The sequence below is a fragment of the Podarcis tiliguerta genome, assembly GCF_965153285.1.
Source record: "Podarcis tiliguerta genome assembly, chromosome: Z".
NCBI lineage: Eukaryota > Metazoa > Chordata > Lepidosauria > Squamata > Lacertidae > Podarcis > Podarcis tiliguerta.
In genome coordinates this window covers 30747676-30772267 of record NC_139553.1, presented here as the reverse complement: position 1 = coordinate 30772267, position 24592 = coordinate 30747676, and the positions used below count along the sequence as shown (strand labels likewise).

Sequence of the window (24592 nt, the reverse complement as noted above, 5' to 3'; positions counted from 1 at the left end):
ATTGGAGACCACTGGCATCAACGAGATATTTTTGTGGCTATTTTAACAAATAAATCTTCCAAAGCATGCTGTTTAGAATTATACCAAAATATACCATTTGTGTGTTGATATGTATATGTATGAGTTATATGTATTTTGGAGTAGAGTTGTTTAAATGTATTGTATTATTTTTTAAGCTGTAGATCACCCTGTGGCCTTATGGTAAAGGGCAGGTAACAAATATAATTATGTATAATTAATTAGCAATAAAAATAACATTGGGATGATTACAGCAACAATAACAGAGTTGGGCAATTTTTCCTTTCCTTTCTTCATATTCCCATTTCCCTCTTTCTTTCTCTGTCTCCCTCTTTCTCTCCCTCCCTCTTTTAGATCTTCTCTTCTTCCACAAACTGCCATGGTCTTTGCATCTATGTCATCCAAAGCCCTGGGGAAGCCAAAGAAAGCAGATAAATTGGCAATAATAATCCTTCTGTTATCCCTCCAGGGGATGGAGAGATTTGGGATGGATCTTGTCTTTTTAAGAGACACTTGAAGCTGAGGGAAGAGGAGGCCAAAGCTGGAGGGGTGTGTGACCACATTACACACTTACAAAACTCATGGGGAGTCCCTGGACAATTGAAGTAATGAGGCAGAAACAATCCATAATCTCCTGTTTGCTCAACTGAGAGTGAAAATAAATATAAAGAAAAGGGGGCTATGGGACAGAAGTCCAACTCCACCAGTGGCTGGTAAACCCAGTGATGATTTTGACAAGGTGCAATTTCTTCATCAGACAGTCTTTTAGTGGAGCCCCCCTAGAACAAGGATGGTCAAAAAGCAAATCAGGATCTACTGCCCAGTCTTTGGCCAACCGCTGGGTAATTTGTGGTTGATCACTAAGGATATCTGACTCCCAATTCTTTAACAATAGCCACAATAACATGAGCCTCTCTCCTGCAAAATGAAGAAAGTGTGGTTTAAGTAATGATGAATTTGGCCTGTGAACTCAGTTCATTTTGGTTCACAGAACCCAAATCACTGTACAGTAAACAGCTGCTCAGAGTCTCTCTCCCCTCACAGTTCTCCCTTATGAGGAGGAGGGCACCTCTGGAGGTGAAGTCAAACTGCTGGAAAGTTACAGCGCCTGCTGTAGCTGCAGAGATCAATAAAGGAGAGGCATGTTTTGTTGCAGCTGGGGCAGATGAAGGCGTCTGGTTCTGCTGCAGATGCACCGTGGCATTTCTTCTCTCTCTGCTCCTCCTAGTGGTCATTCCTGCTTTGGTCACTGCTGTGGATACACAACCAAACTGGCTCTAGGCACTGTGGTTGTCAGCAAGGGATTCCCACATGGTGGGGTTATATAATAATAATAATAATTTATTACTTATACCCCGCCCATCTGGCCGAGTTTCCCCAGCCACTCTGGCTCCCAATCAAGTGTTAAAAACAGTACAGCATTAAATATTAAAAACTTCCCTGAACAGGGCTGCCTTCAGATGTCTTTTAAAGATAGGATAGCTGCTTATTTCCTTCACATCTGAAGGGAGGGTGTTCCACAGGGTGGGTGCCACTACTGAGAAGGCCCTCTGTCTCATTCTCAGCCTTCATGTCATGTTTACAGACATCTTTGTAACACAGAGTTGGCCTGCCAACAGACCTGGTGCCTGAAGCCCACTCCCTGTCCTTGGGAATCTTGCCAATTTCCATTCTGTGGACATGGCCAAACCAGCGTAGATGTCACTGAGACAGGAGATTATTGAAATTATATAAGATTATTGAAATTATAGAATGAAAACTGAAGTGCGGGTGAGAAGGATTGAGCAAGTGAAGGTTAGATTGTGAAGGAAGGATTGTTTTTCAAAGTTACCATGAGAGTCAGACAGAATAACACATACACAGGAGCCTCTTGCAGAATCTTGGAAGCAGGATGGCAGAAGGAACAGAAGCTGCTTGCCATGCCTTGTGCTTGTTGCTGTGCCTCATGAGTAGCTGCCTCTTTGCAAGTTTGAAAAGTGTGCAAATATTGCCTTATGAAATGTTTGGGTATGCCACCCCTCACTACTTGATGGTTGGGGTTGCGTTGCACTGGCCTTGCAATGCCTAAATAAACAGCCTGTTTTGCTGACCTCTGGAATCTGAATTTTATTGGCTGTCCAGGCTGAACCCACAGGGCAGGGATCAGCAAACTTTTTCAGCAGGCGGCCGGTCCACTGTCCCTCAGACCTTGTGTGGGGCTGGACTATAGAGTGGTACCTTGGGTTAAGTACTTAATTCGTTCTGGAGGTCTGTTCTTAACCTGAAACTGTTCTTAACCTGAAGCACCACTTTAGCTAATGGGGCCTCCCTCTGCTGCCACGTCGCCAGAGCACGATTTTTGTTCTCATCCTGAAGCAAAGTTCTTAACCCAAGGTACTATTTATGGGTTAGCGGAGTCTGTAACCTGAAGCGTATGTAACCTGAAGCGTATGTAACCCAAGGTACCACTGTATTTTGGAAAGGAAAAAAAAAGAATGAATTCCTATGCCCCACAAATAACCCAGAGATGCATTTTAAATAAAAGGACACATTCTACTCCCAGACCGTCCGCAGGCCAGATTTAGAAGGCGATTGGACTAGATCCAGCCCCTGGGCCTTAGTTTGCCTACTCACGTCACAGGGTATTTGGTATTGAACCCCAATATTTTCCCAACAGTACAAGGCTAGCAAAGCCTGGTCTAAAGGAACTACTTCCCCTCAGGGAAGTGCTGGCAATGCACTTGCTAAAAACTTTTATTCTTATTCAGGTGGTTTTCCCAGCACTTTAATCAACACTGGGTACTGCTGTTTCATTTATTTAGACATTATTTAATGTGCTGTTTTTAAGTAATCTGTATTTTGTTTCAACGAACAGCCTTAATATTTTTTGAATTATAGGTGGCATATAAATGATTTTCAAATATAATAAAATAAAGTTTATAACTTTTTTATTTTGGGTGAAGTCTGGTTACATTTGTTCACCCTTATTGCAAAGCTTCCCAGAAAATGTAGCCCATCTTTGATGTCCAGTGGTAGCTGTTGCAAGGAAGGGCTTTGTCTTTTAATAGCTTTAACTTTCAAAGCTTTAACTTCGGGTAAAGTGGTGGCAGTTCATCTACAAGCCCATTGCAAGCCCCTGTGTGATGCATCCCGCCTAGGCCAAAGTCCAAGATCCAGAAAAAAATTCTGCTTGCACCGGTGAGCAAGGATCAGATTTCTCTGGACCAAGAAGCTTCTCCCACAATTCCTAGAAAAGTCCCTGCGGACACACTTAGCATCTTAATTGGCTGTACAGCTGTTTTTTGTTGTACGAGGAGGGGTTGGGGGAGCTAGACAAACTCTTTATTAAAGGGTAGGGGGGCATCATTTGTAGCAATTATTCTCAAATTGAGGTGGAGGAAGCTGTCATTCCGGCATTTACTGTTTCTTCTCCCTTGTACAGTTGTTGTGTTTTCTTTCTCATGACAGTGATGTTGGAGTATCACACAAGCACCCTGTCAGGAGAGATATGCAGTAAACACTTGACACCTAAGTGCAAGAATACATGGCCTGTGGCAAATATGAATTATTCAGCCAGAAATCAAGATAATTTTGCTTCTCACTTAAGAAACTAAGTCTCTTCCTTTCTTCCCTGTCTTAGTATCTCTTTTCTGCTGTATCCTTTCCTCTCTTCCCATCTTTTTTTTTATTCATTCTTTCTGTAACTAACTACAATTAATGTAATGACTTATTTTCTTCTAGGGTATTTCCAGACCCATGATACTGGTGCACACAGTTGTTGGGGGGCACGCGTTGTTTTGTTTTTGCAGTGTCCGTCATCACAAGGCCAATCCATACTCCCCGGCCCCCATTTTAATATGGGTTCCCTCTTTCTGTGGAAAATATGGGGAGTAAAAATAACTCATGGAAGCTTATCCATGTATTGTTATTAATAGTACTTTGATTTCTTGCCCACCCTTCACCATAAGGTCCCTGGGTGGGTTACAGAAATTTAAAATCCAATATTAAAAATAGTTCAAAACAAATTACCACCACCAGGATAGCATGGTACCTGAAAATACACACACACACATATATATACAGTCATACCTCATGTTACGTTTGCTTCAGGTTGCGCATTTTCAGGTTGCATCCCACAGCGACCCAGAAGTACCGGAAAGGGTTACTTCCGGGTTTCACCACTCACACATGCGCAGACGCAAAAAATGACATCACACGCATGCACAGAATCATCAAATTGCGACCCACGCATACACAGACACGCAGACGCGGGTTGCATTCCTCTCAGGTTGTGAACAGGCCTCCGGAACGGATCCATTTCACAACCAGATGTACCACTCTGTGTGTGTGTGTGTGTGTGTGTGTGTGTGTGTGTAATCTCAGGTGTTAAGGACCAGGGTAAAGAGGAGCATCTTCCACACATGATAGAAACTATCTAATGAACACATGTGAGGAAGGAATTCTGCAACCTAGGAGCTGCTACAGAGAATGCCCTCTCCTGGTTCCCCTCCCTGAACTTCTGTGAGTGGTGGAACTGTCAAGAGGTTCCTCTCTGCTGATCTTATTATAAAGGTCTATAGTGGAGGCAGTATTTCAGATATTTGATGGGTAAAGAGGCTTTCTTGGGGGTTTTCTATTGCCACTTCCCCTGCTTCTGTTTGCACTTCACCCAAGTACAACCTAGCCATTTTATTTTTGTTGACCTAGAAGATGTGACCCTGCCTGTCTACATGTATAGCACATTCATGGTACATCCATGAGACCTTATTAGTCTTGTGAAAGGCCTATTTGGAGTCCCACCAAGAAGGTCCACTGGTGAGCCATTTGCTGCATGGGTAAGAATTGCTGGACTGGAACAACTGTGGGGCCCTTCAGTCACTGTTGGGTTAGTGGATTTTGCAAGGATCCTGCTGGCCAGCATGAAGAATGGCCACAGCTGTGGCAACCTTGCTGAGTTGGTAATGTTGAGTGGGGGCAGCAGCTCTCTCACAAGGAGAGTTTAGTGCTATATTTTCTAACAGGTTTTTTCCGAAAGATATTAAGCAAATTGCCATATGATTCCACTTCTGCCACTTAAACACCACCGATTCCATGTTTAGTAAGGAACAGGGAGAAATCTGATTTAGTTCATATTTAAAGGCAAATCTGCACCTAATTTGCACTTTCCAAAACAATATGAGAACCAGAACAGTCATCCTTCAAAATTAACACTTTTCTCATTTTTGGAATGCAATTTTCCAGCCAAGCAATGTGTATACAAATGCATATACTAGAGTAAAGTGTGCCTAAAAATGCATATATTCATAATATACAAAAACGCATTGGGCTAGGGGAAATTGCTTGCAACAATGTGTATTTTAAGCAAAAGTACACACATACAGTTGTGTATGTTAGAAGAAATGTGCACTGGAAGGCTAACAAATTTTCAAGAGGACTATTTAAAAAGTGAATTTGAAAACTGATATAGTGGTGAATTGAACTTAAGATTCAAAAATTAAGAACCTGAGAGAAACCAAAACTGACAGATTCACTCATCCCTAGTGCTTAGTGCTTAATATGCTTTCACCTAGGGCAATCTGAAATGAAATCAAAAGCAATCAAATGCATGACACAAAATGGAATGCTACTATGTAATATTGTGGTGGAAATGAATCTATTTATCACACTTTCATCTTCAACCCCCATCCCTACAGCCCTTCATTTTGCCCATTGTGAAATGTCCTGATAGCATTGGCTCTTGTGCACTTTACCCCACCTCTCAGAACTGTAATGGCTTCCCTTATGGGAAAATTACTGCAGCTCCTCTCCTGAAATTTGGCATAATTTGTACATGCAGAAAGCAGTGGCCTAGCGTTTGTGAAACCTGCCCCTCCAGGGATGCACCTATCAGACTATGGAGTGTATGATGTATATTTGCGTGGTGATGCAATGTTGCTGTTGCCGCAAGATCAAACGCAGGGAAAGCTTCCAATCCTTCTTGCACCATGGCACAAAAGTGCATGACATCTTTTTTTTACCTTTCCTCTTTGCGTTGCCCTCAATCTGGACACGTCAAGATCTTTGGTTGTGTAAAATGTAGTCATTTCTAATGTGGTTATTATGGTAAAGTTATTTTTTTTCCTAGGAGGGGTGCCAATACAGCTCCTTTCCAAGGGTGCAAGGGAAAGGCACCTAGCAATAGACATCTGCTCATGCAAAGGGGAGCACCCAGGTCCATAAGGTATGCAAGCAGAAGCTCAACAACCATCTGCCAGGGATGCTGTACTTGTTACAAGTTCCTGCACTGAGTTGCGGGTTGGTCTAAATGACTTCCAAGGTGCTTTCCAACTTTGTAATCCTATGATTTTGGGGGACAATGTGAGGCAAGATATAATCATTCAGAACAATGCCATATTTTTAGTGTCTTGATGATGCTTTGTTTTTTTGAAAATATTGTTGCAGTTTTTCAACAAAATGTCTGGAAAGGATTTTAACATAGTACAAGTTGGCTTGCAAACACATTTGAATAAATTTGTTTACAGGCTCTGCAGGGATTGCCCCTAACCTGTACATTTTTTACTTTTGCACAAAGGAACAGGCTCCCTTACCAAATTCTTGATGTCTGTTCATATTCCAGCTGTCTTGGTTTTCACAGTGGAGCAAAAAGTAAGCACCCACTTCCACCCCAAACCAACTCCATGGCCAATGCAGAGAACAGTGTCTAGACCAGGAGCGCACAGCTACTCTTCCCACATAACACCAACTGGGGCATTGCAACCTTTGGAATAATTTCTTGGGGCAAATTAATTTCAGCATACACTCAGCAATATTTCATACCTAGTTCCAATGTTTAAAAACCCACTAAACAGCACAAATATGCCTTTTGCAAAGAAAGCTCTTTTGCTGATCAGTGCCAATAAACATTTGACAGCTCACATGCCTCTTCTTCTGGTAAAGTCCCCGCCTTAGTCGAAGAGCTGTTTCCAACAATATCTCCTCCTCCTTCTCTTTCCTTTCCTCTAGCTCTTTTCCCACTTCCCTCTTCCTCCTGAACAGCCATTTACAGCAACGCAGCCATTGTTTATGAGGTTGGGACTGGCTGTCAGCCAATCAGAGCTGAGCAGCTGGGATATAATAGCCCAGGCGCCAGCCATTACAGAGGAAGGAGAAGACAGGTCATCAGTGACATCACCTCTCAGAAAGTAAGCGGGGGAAGGAGGAAGCATTGATTTAAATTTGGAGAGATGACTGGAAATTTGGACCATGAAGAGAAAGCGGTGCATCAGAGGACAATCTGGAACATATAAAAAGATGGCCAGGGAGCCACCATGAGTACAACATCTAAAATGCTAAAAATAAGGCAGCTGGTGTCCTTTATATTGCTGCCAAATGATACATGCAGGATACGGTACAGACAGGTACACTGCTGTTGTTTAGTCGTTTAGTCATGTCCGACTCTTCGTGACCCCATGGACCAGAGCACACCAGGCACTCCTGTCTTCCACTGCCTCCCGCAGTTTGGTCAAACTCATGCTGGTTGCTTCGAGAACACTGCTAAAGCATAGCATAGGCACACTGCTAAAGCATAGCTTTCCTTGCTTCCCCCAAGAATTCAAGGAATTGTAGTTTGGTTCCCTGGAAAGAGGGAACATGTTAAACCACATTAAGCCTCTAATGTCAAGAATGTTCCAGGTGGAGTTTGTAGGCCAGGCCAAAGTTCAAGCAGGCTATTTAACACAGGAACAGGAGTTCAAACAAATTAGCAGGACCATGGACAGCTCCAAGTGGAGCTCTGTTGAACTGAACAGGAATTCAATGAGGCTTAGAAACACAGGGCCAAGGTGAGGTGAGGTGAAGCCATTTCAAGCATTATCCACCCTGCCCTTCCCAGTCTCAATGGTTACACAGTTGCCAGTCCCAGTTCACCACCAGCAGTACCACCATGGCTTCACCCATGCAGCCACCACTGATGTGCCCACTAATACTGTGCCTCACTGCCACTGCTGCATTGTAGCATCAGCATCAGTGAAGCTGTGGGCAAGGATTCAGTGGCAGTGGCAGAGCTGGCAGGAGCTCAGACACAATGGGAGGCAGGGAGGCATCCAGGCTCTGTGGGGCGGCCATGTCGGGGGGGGGCGGTGATGGGGAATTTTGTTCTACTGTCTGACTCAGATTCTGAAGACTCCCTGCAACAGAAGCACTGGAATAAATGTCTTAAAATCAGGTCACAACCCTTTAAAACATAGGAAGCGTCTCGGGGGGGGGGGTGTAGCTTGCAACTCTGAATAGGCTGCTGACTATATCAATGACTGGGATCAATAGGGTTTCATTGTAGCTTTGCTTACTAAATGTAAGTGAGATAATGCCATGCCAGATTAGATCACTGCCTGGGCAGACATCTTATCCAATGCAAACTGAAGATTTTCCAATGCAAATTACCTACATCTGAATTACTGTGATTTGCATAGGGAACATTTTCCAATTCACCCCCCGCCCCTGCAATATGCACTTCACTCCTCCAACCTGGCTTTGCCAAGCCCCTCAACATCCTTCATGGGTGCTCAACAGCTTCGTCCAGTCTTTTCTCTGAGGTCTCTGCCCTCCCTCTCTACTGCCCCACAGGAGGGAGTGCAGGAGTCAGAAGTAGAGGAGCCAATTGCTGCTTGCTGAAAGAGATGGTTTAATAACATTAATATGCATGAGGTGAGGAGAAGGGAGTGTTCTCTGTATTAAATATTTACCACTCAAGCCTTTGCATGTCTTCTAGGAATTCTGAAGGTCTGAAATTATTGCTGAAGGGGGATTCCAGGGACACAGCAGAAGAATCCCAGAGTGGCTAGCCTTGGCTTCCCTTTGGCTGCAAGACCCCAGTGGCTGTGCAATGGATACTGTAAGTTGGGCTTTGCTCCCAGGTGCAGGTTTGAACACAGCCATCTCCCCACTGTAGTCGCCTGCCAGTACACAAGGGAGTCATTCTGTGGCTTGTGTTTCCTGGAGCCATGTGGTCTTCCTATGGTCCAAAAGCTCTGCAGGGTGCAGTGGAGACAGGTTCCAAGTGAGGATTCCTTCTCCAAAGCGAGTGATGTAAGGGTCACTTCTGAAGTGCAGGTGGTCATCATGACAGCCTCCACAGACGTGCTTCTGCAGCCCTACCCTGTCTAAGTCTCTGCAACCCTTTGCAGCTCAAGGGCTGCATTCCTTGTGGGCAATCTTCCAGAGATCACATGGATGGGGCCAGATGGAAAAGTGGGTGGAGCAACAGATAAAACTTTTACTGTTGTACAGTAGAGTACATCCCACCCATGCCAAAGCCAGAGGTTTCTACACACCTGCATCCACACACATCTATGTCCCATCCAGCAAGCTGCATTATCTATGCAAGCATTATCTCAGTTCAAGAATACATTCCAGCCAGTCAAAGGCTTTGGGAGAGACTTGAGAAAGAAAGCTGGTGAGGGGTGTATCTTGGGGAGGAGGCATGCACTAGGGACAGTCTCTGGTGGCAGACAGAGCTGCTTGGAGACCACTACTGCCCTAAACAAATATCAGCTTCAGGTGTTGGGATTTTGCAGTAGAAGAGGAAAGAGTTACACCCTTTCTTCCATTCTGATGATTAGCAGCCTTCCCAGCCGATGCTATTTGTTTTCCCCATCAGGTAAATGTACATCAACAAGCTAGAAATTAAATTAGGAAGCCTTAAGTGGGTAGGGAGTCTGGCAGACAATGGCTGCTTTTGAACATCATGTCATAGTTTAAAATGAATGCACTGGTTCCCAAGGAGGAGATTACAAACACTTTGTTCCTCCCTTGGCTTTTTAGGCCAGTGCAGGACTGCAGCCAAGCCAAGGTTTGCTTCAGCATGTCATCAAAACCTGAGATCATGGTTAAAAGCTCTCCCCGTTGGACACAGCCTGTAGCCATGGTTTTTGTCCTAAGGTTAAAAAGCAGGGAGGAAAGAGGGGGTGAGCTCTTCACTGGAGGCCAGCATGTTCGTGAGGTCATGGCAAGCTGTACTTTTCTAACCAGAGGGTCAGGTGGTCACCTTCTGCTTCCTCCTGTATGAACTCCTGGCTATCTACTGTTCTTTAGCAGAGTTTGTTGACTGAGAGATACTTCTCTTGGGGTGGAGAAATTGCACTGGAATGCAGGGAAGGAGCCTCTTTTAAAAAGGGGTAGTCAGTGATGGCTGGTGGCCAAGAGGACTGGTGAGACAGGGAAGGCAACTGGAGGTGGAATCAGAGCCAACAACAGGGAGAACCAGCTTCTTCTAGTTTTTGTCGCCATCCTCCTCCCTGCTGAGTTCTACAAGAGCCAACACCTGGAGACTAAGGTGGAGGAGGCTGCCAGCCAGGGACACCCCTTGAACTAGTTGTAAGTAAGAAGGTGGGCAAGTGGAAGGTTACTGAGAATCAACTGACGTTGGTGGGTCATCCTAATGGAATCTCAACTGGGGGTAATAAATGCCTCAAGAGTCATCAAGGTTATAACAGCTTAGTTTTACCAGGAATGAGATGCCTGTTTTCAGTGTTCCTGAATCTCATATTCACTGCTCTCTCCACCAACAAAATCCAAAAGGTGGAGGATCAATTCAAAAGTGCAAGAATTATCTCTCTCTCTGTGTTCCTATCCCACTCCCTATCCCCTGCACATTATTTGGGGCAAACCTATGTGTGCAAGGAGGCCCACTAGTGATAGAAGAATATATTTGTAGTTTTTCATATATACTCTGTGTGTGTGTGTGTGTTTTCAGTTTGTGTTTCTTTATTTCTCAGTTTTTCCTAATTATAATTATTTTTAATTTATTCCACTGGAGGAAATTTTATTTCTTCTTTTCTTCCTTTATTTTGCTTTTGCTGCATGCACACCATGCATTGAAAGCAACCCCCTGTCCTGTTCCAAATATTGAGAAGTGGCATTTGCACCTCACAGAATGGCAATTCCCTGCACCTTTAACAAATTGGAGCTCCAATAATTCTGTGGGACTGAGTGAGGAATGTGCTTTAAATGTGTGTACACAGACAGAGTGTTTTCTGTGCCACTCACTTTGGTCCTGCCCACTTCCGCCTTGGCATGCAACTCTCAGAAGCCTGGTCATATTTGAATCTGGCCCTTGGGATGAAAGAGGTTCCCCACCCCTGATATAAGAGTCTATTTCACCAAATGCATAATGCACCAAATGCATGCACAAACACACAGACACACGGTGGTGGTGAAGTGGAATTGTAAGTGGTGTGGAAAATGAAATGCAAAAAGTACAGCTTGTGGCAACCCCGTTAGAACTAGAATGCATGCATGCATGCATGCATGCACGCAAAACCTCAGTGACCCTTTAAACAGCAGTGAGAGGTGATAAAACAACCAATTTGGCAATGCTTTGTTGATTAACATATGTAATGAGACAGCAAACCATTTTCTCTATTCAGACTCAAATGAGTAGAATTGAATTTACTGATATAAGTCAGCTATTCCACTTTAAAGCCTCCTTTGAAATTCCTTTGTTAAAGGGTGGCCACTTTAAGGACTGTGGGCTTCTCGGCATCCTGTTCAGAGGCCTTTTCAGTACAATGCTTGACTAAAAGGAGGCCCTTCCCAATTGTTTTCTAGCACTACCAAATGTTACAAAACCAAGCAGAGGCACTCAATTAATAGCTCTGTGTTTTGACACAGCTTTTGACACTGGTGGCTTGCGCTTGTCCTCCCCAGATCAATAGTGCAAATGCTTGCCAGCTGTGGGTGCACAGTACTGTGAAAAATTGCTTGTTCTGAAGGACACCTCCCAGCATCCACCACTGCCAGGGCAAATGGTGATAAATAACTTGACCTGAGGATATGGACATCTGAGCATGTCTGGAACTTCCTGCCAAACCCATTTTGAGTGTCCCCACAATCTGTGTAACACCCATGCATATGGGGAAGCCCCAGGGAAAGGCAGCATTACTCAGGAGCCTCTATGAAATCTATTGATTTCGCTTTTGCTTATCATCCCTTGAAAAGTGACTGATACGAAAGTCAAGAACAAGAAAGCTCTTTGATAGCCTAACAAGTTGGAAGTCAGACTGCAATGCATTTGAGGTATAAGGCTATTTGTTTCCCAGACTTAGGGAGGATTGGACAAGCACACACACACACACACACACACACACACACACACACACAAACACACTCCCATACTTTAGGGAAATAATTACATCTATCAAGTTATTAATATGTCTTTCAATACCTAAACCAGGGGTCAGCAACCCGCGGCTCCGGAGCCGCATGTGGCTCTTTTACACCTTTGCCGCAGCTCCGGGGTGGATACTAGCGAGGGGAGGAGGCGCATTGTGCGCCCCGACACTCCCCACTGTGGCAGGCGCTGTACTGACTGTGACGTCACATGGGGGCAGTGCGTGTGTTAGTCACGCACCGTCCCAACGTCACCTTCCCGCCCACCTGCTACATTGTAAGGGGCATGTACGCTGGTAACTGCATTGAAAGGGGGCATGTACGCTGGTCACTGTTTTGAAGGGGAGTGAAGAACACACTTGTTAACTTGTTAATTTAACATTTATTTCTATGAGGAGGAGTAATTCTGAGGGGTCAAACAAAGAAATAATAAAAAAGTGACAAAAAAGTTATTTTTATAATGACGAGTTTTGCGGCTCCCAGTTGTTTTTTGTTCGGAAATGGGTCCAAGTGGCTCTTTTTGTCTTAAAGGTTGCAGACCCCTGACCTAAACCATTGATTTATGTTACTGTATTAACATTTTGTATATTGCCAAGACTACAGGACATATTTTAATTCAAATCCCTGAAACTTTTCTAGGCTTCTTATAGAAATTCTATTTCTCTGCAGCTCCAAACTTTGGGCTCACCATTAGGATCAAGGAGTCAATATATTTTCCAGGGGGGAACTGTTGCTTTTCTCCAGACATGTTAGGACTTTGTTAGTGGTAGGGGTTTTTGTTTTTTGTTTTGTATTTTGGACAGCTTAGGTGGTTTTATTGTGCTGCTTAACTCAATTAAAATAAGTTTGGTTTCTTCTGACTGCCCAAGCAGATCCATTTTATACACAGGATGGGCTGCAAGCACAGATCAGATGAGGCAGCCTCACTTTTTGCAGAGGCTGCCTATAAAATATTTAGTGAGCTGCCACAGGCAATTGCATTAAAGGAGGTAGTTAAACACCCCCTACCCGAGGGCACCCCCCCCTGCCATGTAAATCAAACAAATTGGACTCTTTTCACAATTGACACACATGATTTTACTTATGGTGAATAATTTAGTATTAAAAAGTAGAGACACACTTTGCCCCATCTGTAATTTCTTTTCCTTTTATTCTTTTCCCTCACACTCCCTTCTCTACCGAGAGTTGGAGTGGTAGGGATGCCAGCCCTCCTCCTAATGTAGGAGGCGGCAAGAGGGGCATTTTGCTGCCTGGGTGACCCGTTAAAAAGATTCCCGCTTCTTAATGGAAGAAGCCGCGTTCGCTCCGGAAACTCACCAAGTTGTCCATTTAAAATCCTAAGCAGGATTAACACTGAGGGAAAAGGCAGCTGGCCTCGATGAATTCCCTCCTGGCACCTTCAGTGGGCAATTGCACTTTTTAAATTAAGAGCTCTCCTTTAGTACAAAGTGGGTCAGGTTTTTTTTAAATAAAGGTTTTTACAGACCTGATTAATCTCCCTAGCATCTATGGACATCCTCATAATCAGCGCCTTGTGGTTTATTGCCCCTGGGGCTAGGCTGATATGCTTGTTAGGCCTCAGCCCTTCTTCCAAGTTAACTAGATCAACTAGGTTACAAACTTCCCTTGCCAACCCAAGTATTGATGGCAGTGATACACAACCTCAACCATGGGCCTCCTCCTCACTGTTGTCTAGTGGTTACAGCAAAGGAGGGAGACTTTCCACCCTTATCTAAGAGCCCATTCCCTCAATGGCAACTTATCAGGGGTCACATGTTGACAGTGGGCAGAGCCAGAACAAATAATGGGAGGAACCACCTTATTTCTCCCTCTGGCACCCCATTATCTTGCTGTCTTCATCTCTACCCAGTGGGCTGGCAGGCAAAAGAAAGAGAGCACCCTTGCCACACATCTGCCCTGATCACAGGCAGAAGATCCTTCACCCCACCACCACCCTCCATTCATTGCTGCATCTGTTTTGGCTCCCCTCTTCTCCTTTCCCTCTGGACTCTCCTCACTCACATGAAATTAGCCTTAATCAAATTCTGTCAGGCACAAACCGTTCCTCCCAGCATCCTTTTTATTGTGCATTTCACACATAAGTAGACCTACAGGATAGTCCTTCAGACATTGCTACAGACAATTTCCTCTGGGGTCAACATTCTACCCCACCATACCATCGAAATCTCATTGGTAAATCTCATGCCTGAAGTGGCTGTCTCACTCTCCCTAATGGTAGGGCTGCTCCTGTGTAGATGGAGGGTATTACACAAACTTCATCACAATTGAATGAACCCCCCCCCCTTAATGGTAGAACATGATTAAAATCCTCCTCTGTTAATTTTAATACACAGGCAGGCTGATCTAGGGAGAGGAGCTTCTAATTGTATTTGGGTCCCAAGACATTGAGAGCTTTCAAGATGAGCACCATAGCTGATGTGAGCCATGGTTGACTCCGCACTGGGGTAGCAATTGCTCTCAGGTGAAGAGCAGGAGCAGAAGGATGCAGATGATACTATGTGTGTGGAGTGGCCCAAGGAAGAGGATGGGGGCCCTGTTTGTTTGTCTTTAGGAACTGGGGAGGGAAAGCAGTCCTGCCAGCTCCCTGTCAACCTCCATCCATAAAACTGAGGGGGCCCTTAGCAATGAGAAAGGGCACCAACCTGCTAGGATGAGAGACTGGTCAGCAGAGGAAGGAGCCAGGGGTGGCTGATCTCAGTCCCATCACCCAGGACTAGACACCACTTCTTCTGTTGTCCATGCCTCCAGTGAAGCATGCACCTCGAAGTGCAGCAAACCTTTAAGTACAGCAATCTCTTAGTGAGAGAAAGTCACATGAATAGCATAGGTAGAATGCATCTCATCAAATTCTTAAGCACCTTCCATTTTAGGGTTTGGCAGGTGATATTGTGTGTCCCACCCCATGACAGATGACAACACAGGAAGTCTCACTCCTGAGAGCCATGATGCAATGCTTTGGAGTATCAGATTACCCCCTCTATGAAAACATCCATCATTCATGGTTTGGAAGCCTGCAGCCAATCTTGGAAGGTGCAAGCATGCCGTGTCTTGCTTTTAAATGTTGGTAGGAGGGGCAAATCCATCTGTTGAGATATCTTTGTCACTTGCATCAAATCTTGGACTCCTGATGCCACTCATGAATTCTCTAATCTGTGGGATATAATCCACTGAGAGCAGTCAAATACAAGATTCCTTGTTTTCCGAGAGTGAACATGCAAGGGAATGCTTGGTCCAGCCAGATGAAACTTCCTGTTCCTCCTGGCCTGGAGCTTCCTTCCTTGTATGTGACTAGTGGGCGGGCATGACCTTTCCAAACCTGGTAAAAGGACAAGGCATGCTGCCACTCTCTCTCTTTTCCATTTTCCTTTCATCCTGCAAACTTCCCGGAATGAACTGCTGGCTGCCCCAGGTCATCTCCCTTATGGGATAAACTTGTTAGTATAAGTTTGTAACTTTAAGCCTAACACCTGCCTTCAGGGATCACACTGTGCTCTGCCTGATTGTGAGTAAACTTTCTTTTTATTGCTTATGAATAAGACCTTGGTGTCTTTATTCTTTTAGGAGGGATTCAAGGGGTCCTACCAGGAAAATATTAGAACACATTTCAGTCACCAGATTGAATTTGTATTGTCTTAAGAAACTCACACGAGTTTGCAACTAGTTTTCTGCTGTGTATAGGGGAATGTAAACTCTGCTAAGTAAAGGAACTTGCTAGCGCAAGTTAGGAAAGATATTAATAAACAATATATCCTCTCCTGCCACCCTGAACATTCCCACATAATCCTGTCCATGGCAATCTGTACCTATGTCAAGCCTGACCTGTACTGTTGCATGCCTTGAATAAAGCTAACTTTCTGACTCATACATGCCTCAGTCAGGATACTTGGAATGGGAGTGACATGACAACACATTTAATTGGCAGAAGCATGGAATTTTGATGGGGCTCAGCCCCCTCCTTGATTTTTTGGGGGAGCCCTCAGCCCCCCATCTCCCTAGATGGCTCTTTTCTTTTCTGATACAGTTACAAGCTTGGTGGATCAGGGGAATGCTGTGCACATTGTGTATCTTGATTTCAGTGAAGACTTTGACAAAGTCCCCCATGATATTCGTGTATGGAAGCTGATAAAATGTAGACTGGATGAGGTTACTCTTAGGTTGATTTGTAGCTGGTTGACTGACCAAACCCAAAGAGTGCTCAGTAATGGGGGGCACTGTTATACAGTGGTTTCGCTCCTTCCTCCTGGGCCGTGTTCAGAAAGTGGTGGTGGGGGATGAGTGTTCAGACCCCTGGGCCCTCACTTGTGGGGTGCCTCAGGGTTCCGTCCTCTCCCCCATGCTTTTTAACATCTATATGAAGCCGCTGGGAGAGATCATCAGGGGGTTTGGACTGGGTGTCCATCAATATGCAGATGATACCCAGCTCTACCTCTCTTTCAAATCAGAACCAGTGAAGGCGGTGAAGGTCCTGTGTGAGTGCCTGGAGGCGGTTGGAGGATGGATGGCGGCTAATGGATTGAGGTTGAATCCTGACAAGACAGAAGTACTGTTTTTGGGGGACAGGAGGCGGGCTGGTGTGGAGGACTCCCTGGTCCTGAATAGGGTAACTGTGCCCCTGAAGGACCAGGTGCGAAGCCTGGGAGTCATTTTGGACTCACAGCTGTCCATGGAGGCACAGGTCAATTCTGTATCCAGGGCAGCTGTCTACCAACTCCACCTGGTACGCAGGCTGAGACCCTACCTGCCCGCGGACTGTCTCGCCAGAGTGGTGCATGCTCTGGTTATCTCCCGCTTGGACTACTGCAATGCGCTCTATGTGGGGCTACCTTTGAAGGTGACTCGGAAACTACAACTAATCCAGAATGCGGCAGCTAGACTGGTGACTGGGGGCGGCCGCCGAGACCACATAACACCGGTCTTGAAAGACCTACATTGGCTCCCAGTACATTTCCGAGCACAATTCAAAGTGTTGGTCTTGACCTTTAAAGCCCTAAACGGCCTCGGCCCAGTATACCTGAAGGAGCGTCTCCACCCCCATCGTTCTGCCCGGACACTGAGGTCCAGCTCCGAGGGCCTCCTGGCGGTTCCCTCATTGCGAGAAGTAAAGCTACAGGGAACCAGGCAGAGGGCCTTCTCGGTAGTGGCGCCCGCCCTGTGGAACGCCCTCCCAGCAGATGTCAAAGCGATAAATAACTACCTGACATTCAGAAGACATCTTAAGGCAGCCCTGTTCAGGGAAGTTTTTAATCTGTGATATTTTATTGTATTTTTTGTTTCTATGGAAGCCGCCCAGAGTGGCTGGGGAAACCCAGCCAGATGGGCGGGGTACAAATAATAAATTATTATTATTATTATTATTATTATGGTTCCTAAGCATCCTGGGGGAAAGTGACCAGTGGGGCTCATCAGGATTCTGTCCTGGGCACGTTGTTGTTCAACATCTTTATAAATGACTTGGATGAAAGAATTGAGGGGAAATTCATCAAATTTTCAGATGACACCAAACTGAGAGGGGTTGCTAATGCTACAGAAGACAGAATCAGAATTCAAAATGACCTTAATATGTTAGAGAACTGGGCCCAAGCTAACAAAATGAATTTCAATAGGCATAAATGTAAGGTTCTGCACTTAAACGAGATGAATCACCTGCGCAAACATAAAATTGGGGGTACCTGGCTTACCCGTAGTACATGTGAAAAGGATCTAGGAGTCTTAGTAGACCACAAGCTTAACATGAGTCAACTGTCTGGTGCAGCAGGAAAAAAAGCTAATGCTTTTCTAGTCTGCACCAACAGAAGTATAATGTCCTAATCAAGGGAAGTAATAGTCCCACTCTATTCTGCCTTGGGCAGACCACACCTGGAATACTATGTCCAGTTCTGGGTGCAACAATTTAAGAAGGATTTTGACAAGCTGGAATGTGTGCAGAGGAGGGCAACCAAGTTGATTAAGGATCTGGAAATCAAGCCTTTTGAGGAATGCTTGAGGGAGCTGGGTGTGTTTAGCCTGGAAAAGAGGAGACTGAGAACAGATATGATAGCCATATTCAGATATCTAAAGGGCTGTCACATGGAAGGTGGAACAAGCTTGCTTTTTCCTGCTCCGGAGGGTAGGACTCAAACCAATGGATTCAAGTTACAAGAAAGGAGATTCCGACTAAACATCAGAAACAACTCTCTGATGGCAAGAGCTGAGAAGGTGGTGGACTCTCCTTCCTTGGAGGTTTTTAAGCAGAGGTTGGATGGCTATTTGCCATTGATACTTTAGTTGAGATTCATGCATTGCAAGTGGTTGGAGTAAATGACCCTCAGGCTCCCTTCCAACTATACAATTCTAGGATTCTATGTGATTACAAAATGTCTCCTATTTACCAGGAGACAGACTGAAGATCAGTGGTTAAGCCCATGTTGTGCATGCTTAAGGTCTCTAGCTCAGTCCCTGACACCTGTAGATAGAAATTAGCAGGTGATGTGAAAAAACCTCTTACCAATGCTCTGACTACTAATACTCTGATGAGCCATTGAGAAGAGAGTCAGAATAGATCAGGGGTCAGCAAACGTTTTTCAGCAGGGGACTGGTCCACTGTCCCTCAGACCTTGTGGGGGGGCCGGACTATATTTTGGAGGGGAAAAATGAACAAATTCCTATGCCCCACAAATAACCCAGAGATGCATTTTAAATAAAAGGACACATTCTACTCATGTAAAAACACGCTAATTTCTGGACTGTCTGCAGGCTGGATTTAGAAGGTGATTGGGCCAGATCTGGCCCCCAGGCCTTAGTTTGCCTACCCATGGAATAAATTCTAAGGCCACTGTGTCTCAAGTAACATTTGCATACTGTGGTACACGCCGGGGGGGGGGTGATATTATCCCAGTGTGCACTACCTGTTTGGTCTCTGCACTTCTACAACCCCTCCCAACTTGTATTCATAAAGCTGCCATCAGTGCATATACTGTCAGCTGCATATATGCAATTGCTGTCTCAAATGCATGCGCCTTAGCTTCACTGAGAAGTACCAGTAAATGTGGTGAAATGTGGTTGTTTTCCTTTTGGACTGAAAAGGTGGTTCGGGGGAAAGCACATTGAAGAGCAGCATTGCTCAAGAAACTACAGGATAGTTCTGTGTGACGTGTGTACACAGATTCAAAAACCCGGGGTGGGGGGGTGGGGAGTGCACTGGAGCCAGAGTAAATGGTAATGTGAAGACAGCCAAAGTTTATCATCTGCTCTTTGGCAGCACGCCGTCACTCCATTTTTCTCCATCAGTGGAGAGACACTGAAACAGAGAGTAAGGAGAAGCAGGCTAGCAGCAAGCACATTAAAATTGAAGACTCCCATGTTAGTCTATGTCAGGAGTGGAAATCCAAAAGCCACAACAGGGGAAATACATTCTTGAGACATTTTGGTTTGTCCTAACGCAGGTTCTTATTTATAATACGGTAAAAAAGCAAGGAGATCAAGGACAGAAATCAAGACCTCATTTTCACTGGCAGAGGCACAACTTTCAGATACATTGTTTTGGAGGGGGCTTCTAGGACTTCCCCGCCCCGCCCCCCCCCGTCGGAACTGCTTATCCTTGTATTTCTCTCCCCATATGTCCTGACGCTGATATTTTTTTCTGCTTCCTTAACTCTGCTGCTTGCTGCACGTGAGGTTTAATTCAGATGGGGCTAGAACAGTGGTAGTCAGTGCAAGACTTCTCTCCCCCCACCCAACCCCGTTTAACAGAATGAGCAGGAGGTCACTCCACAAAGGCAGGCAGCCACAGCCAAAGGAAATAACTCATTTCCAGGACAGGTGACAATTAAAAAAAATGTTTTTAATGTAGTAACAACAACAACAACAACAACAACAAATAATGATAATGATATAATGATGATGATGATAATAATAATAATAATAATAATAATAATAATAATAATAATAATAATAATAGAAGAGAAGCACCCTGGCCCTCTTTCTTCTTTGACAAGCCGCCTCCGGGAGCTCTGGCAGCAAAAGGGCGAGCAAGGAGCGTGAGCGCTTCTCCTGCTACACCAAATAAAATCCCTTTCAGGCTCGGAGATCTCGGAAGTGGGCGGGGCGGAGTCCTGCCGCCGCAGCCAATGGGAGGGCGGCCCGCTGGAAGGGTGTGGTCTGGGCGGCTCTATAATGTCATTGATAGTGCAAGAGCGCCGGCAGAGACAATAAGGGGAGCCGGGCTGGCGCGGTCACCTGCTGGTCTCCTCCTGCTCCTCGCCAACGCCGCCACCACCATAATCACCACCATGATGTCCATGAACAGCAAACAGGCGTTCAGCATGCACCCCATCCTGCACGAGCCCAAGTACACCCACCTCCACTCCAGCTCCGAGGCCATCCGGAGGGCTTGTTTGCCTGCCCCGCAGGTAAGGAACGGGTTCTACGGAAAGGGGATGGAGGTGGGGGAGAGCGGAAAGTGGTGGCGGGAGCTAGTATTTCTGTGAAAGGATGTCGGTACCTGGATTCCTTGCTTCCTTTCTCCACCCCTGTGACCCACTCAGTTGGACCGGTTCCTTCTGATCCCCTAGACGGGAGCCTCTGCGAAGGTGCAGATCAAATTTCCAAGTCGGGGGTGCAGGAAGAGGGAAGAGAGGGGCGCGGGGCATTTGGGGTGATGGGTGAGCCCGAAAGATAACTCGGGCAAAGTCTGGAAAGAGGAAGAAGACGACTCTGCGGAGATCCGACGGCACTGTCCCGGCCCTTCCTGTTTACCCAAGCCCTCTCAAAAGTTGCGTGGCACAAATGAGGAGGGGAGACACGTGGAGGTAGGAAACGGTATACTTTCGGGAAAGAAGGGGGGGGCAGGAAAGGTTCATTTGATATATCCCAGCAGCAAGGCGACCCAGCTAGGGTCGGAGGTGGTGGATAGGTGCCTGCTTTCCTTCTCTGGTTGCGTGCCTCTCTCTGAGCTCTGTCCATCTCTCTCCCCACCCCCTCGCAGCTGCAAAGTAACTTCTTCGCCGGCCTGGATGAGACTTTGCTGCGCGGGGCCGAGGCCCTGGCGGCGGTGGACATTGTCTCGCAGAAGAGCCACCCCTTCAAGCCGGACGCCACTTACCACACCATGAGCAGCGTCTCGGTCTCCTGCACGCCCACCTCGTCGTCGGTGCACCTGCACCACCCGTCGGTGCTGAGCGGCCACTCGCACCACGCTCACCATCACCACCATCACCACCAGCCTGCTCAAGGCCTGGATGGCGAGCTGCTGGAGCACCTCAACTCAGCCCTGCCGCTACCGGACGTGGGGGCAGCGCCCGCGCACCCCCACCCGCACGCCCACCTGCCGGCCCTCAATGCCATGGGCCACCCAGCGCACGGCCAGCCGCCCATGGGCATGGGCCACCACCCGCCCCACGGCCTGGCATCGCACACTGTCTTGGCCGGCCCGGAGACAGAGACGGACCCGCGGGAGCTGGAGTCCTTCGCCGAGCGCTTCAAGCAGCGGCGCATCAAGCTGGGCGTGACGCAGGCCGACGTGGGCTCCGCGTTGGCCAACCTCAAGATCCCCGGCGTCGGATGCCTCAGCCAGAGCACCATCTGCCGCTTCGAGTCGCTCACCCTCTCGCACAACAACATGGTGGCCCTCAAGCCCATCCTGGAAGCCTGGCTGGAGGAGGCGGAGCGGGCCCAGCGCGAGAAGATGGCCAAGCCCGAGGTGTACTCGACGGGAGACAAGAAGCGCAAGCGCACCTCCATCGCGGCGCCGGAGAAGCGCTCGCTGGAGGCCTACTTCGCCGTCCAGCCACGGCCTTCGTCGGAGAAGATCGCCGCCATCGCCGAGAAGCTGGATCTGAAGAAGAACGTGGTGAGGGTCTGGTTTTGCAATCAAAGGCAGAAGCAGAAGCGCATGAAATTCTCCGCCGCTTATTGAGGAGAGAGGATGGGGAAAGGGAAGGAAGAGCGGAGGGGGGTAGAAGGCAAAAAGGACGCCTAAAACGGAGGGACAATGATGAATCTAAAATTAAAAGGGGTGAAAACATCTCCCACGAGCACGGGGAGCTCTATAGCGCACCCTGTGTCGGACTTACTGGAACTCCCCTGGCCGAGGGGTAACGAAAGGCAGACACAATTCAACCAGCCCCATCCGAGAGAGAGAGAGAAAGAAAGAAAGAGAGAATAAAGACTCTTTGTTTACTAAGTAAAAGAACAATGCAAATACTTCAATAGATATATACAGGAGTGAGGGGGGAAACCCCTATGCTACTGTACCATATTCCTGGTGAGTGAAAAAGTTGAGTCTTTTTCGTGGGTTTACTTTTTCTTTTCTTTTTTTAAATGAAAAAAAGGGACTTCATATTTCCATCCCATTTCCATCCCTGTATTTTCAAGCAAACGAGATATGGAGGGGGGAAAGGAAGGAAGCTTGAAACCGAAAGCAAACAAACTCGCCCTCTTTCCTCCCGAGTTCCAAAAGTTTGTTTGTTTTTTAACACTTTTTGCTGGCTTCCGTTCGATGAGATTTTTTAATTATTATTACTACTACCCTTGCTCCCATTGGCTTACCTCTCCGGCACTCTTCACCCCATCCCAGACCCGGCTTGGCCTCGCATGCTTCAGCCTTCCAATCCTCTCCTTGCCCCACAGCAAAATCCAACCGCATTCTTTGCAATAAATCTTCTGTTCCTACCTCATCCTTTAAAAAAAAAAATTAAAAGGGGGGAGGGAGAGAAAAGAAGAGCAAATATCAAAGGGACCTGTCTGGCTGATTTGGAAAACCCGGTGATGGTGGAGAGAGCTTGATTTAAATTTTTGATTTGACTTCACTTGAACTATTTAATCCTGTATAATTTCACTGTACAACCAACAACAACAACAACAGCGCTTTGACAATCAAATCATTAAATATCGCCTTTATTATTCTTCAAACCTGTGGAATTGCGCTGGGGGGTGGATATGAATGTCGCAAGGGCAGAAGGAGCTCCTTGGTTTCTAACGCACAGCGCAATCCTACGCATCTCTACTTAGAAGTAAATCGTATTGAGTTCAATGGGACTTACTCCCAGGGAAGTGTGCAGATATTGTGACTTCAGGCTTCCCCTTTGCTTCGATGTTTTGAGTTTGTTATTATACAACAAGTCACGCTTTTTGCCGCCCCCACCTGGACCCCCCCCCTCTCATTTTTGTTTCTAGAATGCAACTATCCAAAAGATTGTTTTGTTTTCTGCGGGGTGTGAGGAAGGTAAAATATTCTGATTTATATGTCTTCTTCTTTTAAAAACCAAACACGGTGGTTAACAAAATTAATTATTAGCAAACAACTTCTTCCTCTGCAAAGATTTAACTTGGCACTTTCTAAAAACAAAAAAAAAAAATATTTTTATTTCGTTTCGCTTTGCCTATGTAATAGCAAAATGGTCTCCATGTCACTGTTTTTTAAGGAAAGAAAATAGAAAGATTGTATTATTCGTTTGTGTGAGTGCGTGACGAATGAAATGATGTGTCCATGTATGCTACACAAGTTCAAATAAAACACGCACGTTTTACCTCACCCCGCTCCACGGCTTTGGATGATCTGGGCAGGAAAGGAATGTGAGTCCCTGGATCTAAGCACAACTCAGGTCACCGCCACCGCCCCCCCCCCCGCCCCCTGTTTACAAGCAAAGGTTCTTTATTCTATGTGTCTTGGGTCGAGGAACTATTCGCCTCGATTTTTTAAAATGTTACAAAGTAGAACGCACAGCGCAAAATGCTGTTGAAAGGAAATAGCTATAGTGCAACCAAGAAGTAGTTTCCCTCCACAATCAACTTGTCTTCCTTGTTGCTGCGCAGTAACTACTTCCTTTTGAAAAAAACTCATTTGGAACCTTCGTAGCTTACAAACCTCCGGCGTTGCTCTTCCCCTCCCCTTCCTCTTCGTAGTGTAGAATATTTTAGTTTTTGATTTTACTAGAAGTACTATGGATGTCCAACTCCGAGCCCAAGGATTGGATAAATAAATAGTCTAAATAGCGGGAGGGAGCAGGGGAGTTGCGGTTGATTTTAGTCTTTCTGGCTGCTTCCCCTAAAGTCTGGGGGGCTCCTTCTTTGGGGGGGGGCATGCAGTTATTACCTTCTATTTTCTCCTGAACCGGTGGCTTGGGACTTCCCACAATTACTGCGCGGCAGGGAAGGAGTAGCTGGGAGACGCAGAAAAATCAACGAAATATTTCATTACAGTCTACACATTGAGTTGTCAATAAACTCTTCTGAAGCTGAAATGCTTTCCATTAAGACTCCTAATGAGAAGCAGTCAACGGAAAACAGTCACCGATCTCTATAAGAGTTCTCGTGGAGGCGGGTGGTTGGTTGGTTCGCGGTCCAGGTTGTGCCTGAGCTTCTGTAGTTGTTTTGAGTAGATAAGCTTGCAGGCTATTTATCTGAGAAAATATTATGGATCGATTCCGGTTTTGTTGAGAACTTAATTCGGTTT

General features: G+C 46.0%; 1 protein-coding gene across 1 annotated transcript; it reads left to right on the top strand.

Annotated features, from left to right (window-relative positions):
* Window positions 1–6163: 6163 nt before the first annotated feature.
* On the top strand, window positions 6164–23411 carry LOC310669950 (brain-specific homeobox/POU domain protein 3-like). Its single transcript, XM_083424413.1, has 3 exons — window positions 6164–6217; window positions 20219–20549; window positions 21125–23411. The coding sequence occupies exons 1-3, from the start codon at window positions 6189–6191 to the stop codon at window positions 22052–22054; spliced, it is 1290 nt and encodes a 429-aa protein (XP_083280539.1). The 5' UTR covers window positions 6164–6188; the 3' UTR covers window positions 22055–23411.
* The last annotated feature ends 1181 nt before the right edge of the window (window positions 23412–24592 follow it).

Excerpts from the sequence above, each read along its gene's own strand:
- LOC310669950 (XM_083424413.1), top strand. The coding sequence starts at position 6,189 with ATGCAAAGGGGAGCACCCAGGTCCATAAG. Across the intron at positions 6,218-20,218 it reads GGAGCACCCAGGTCCATAAG|GCTCGGAGATCTCGGAAGTG; the intron begins GTATGCAAGCAG and ends AATCCCTTTCAG. Across the intron at positions 20,550-21,124 it reads CTTGTTTGCCTGCCCCGCAG|CTGCAAAGTAACTTCTTCGC; the intron begins GTAAGGAACGGG and ends ACCCCCTCGCAG.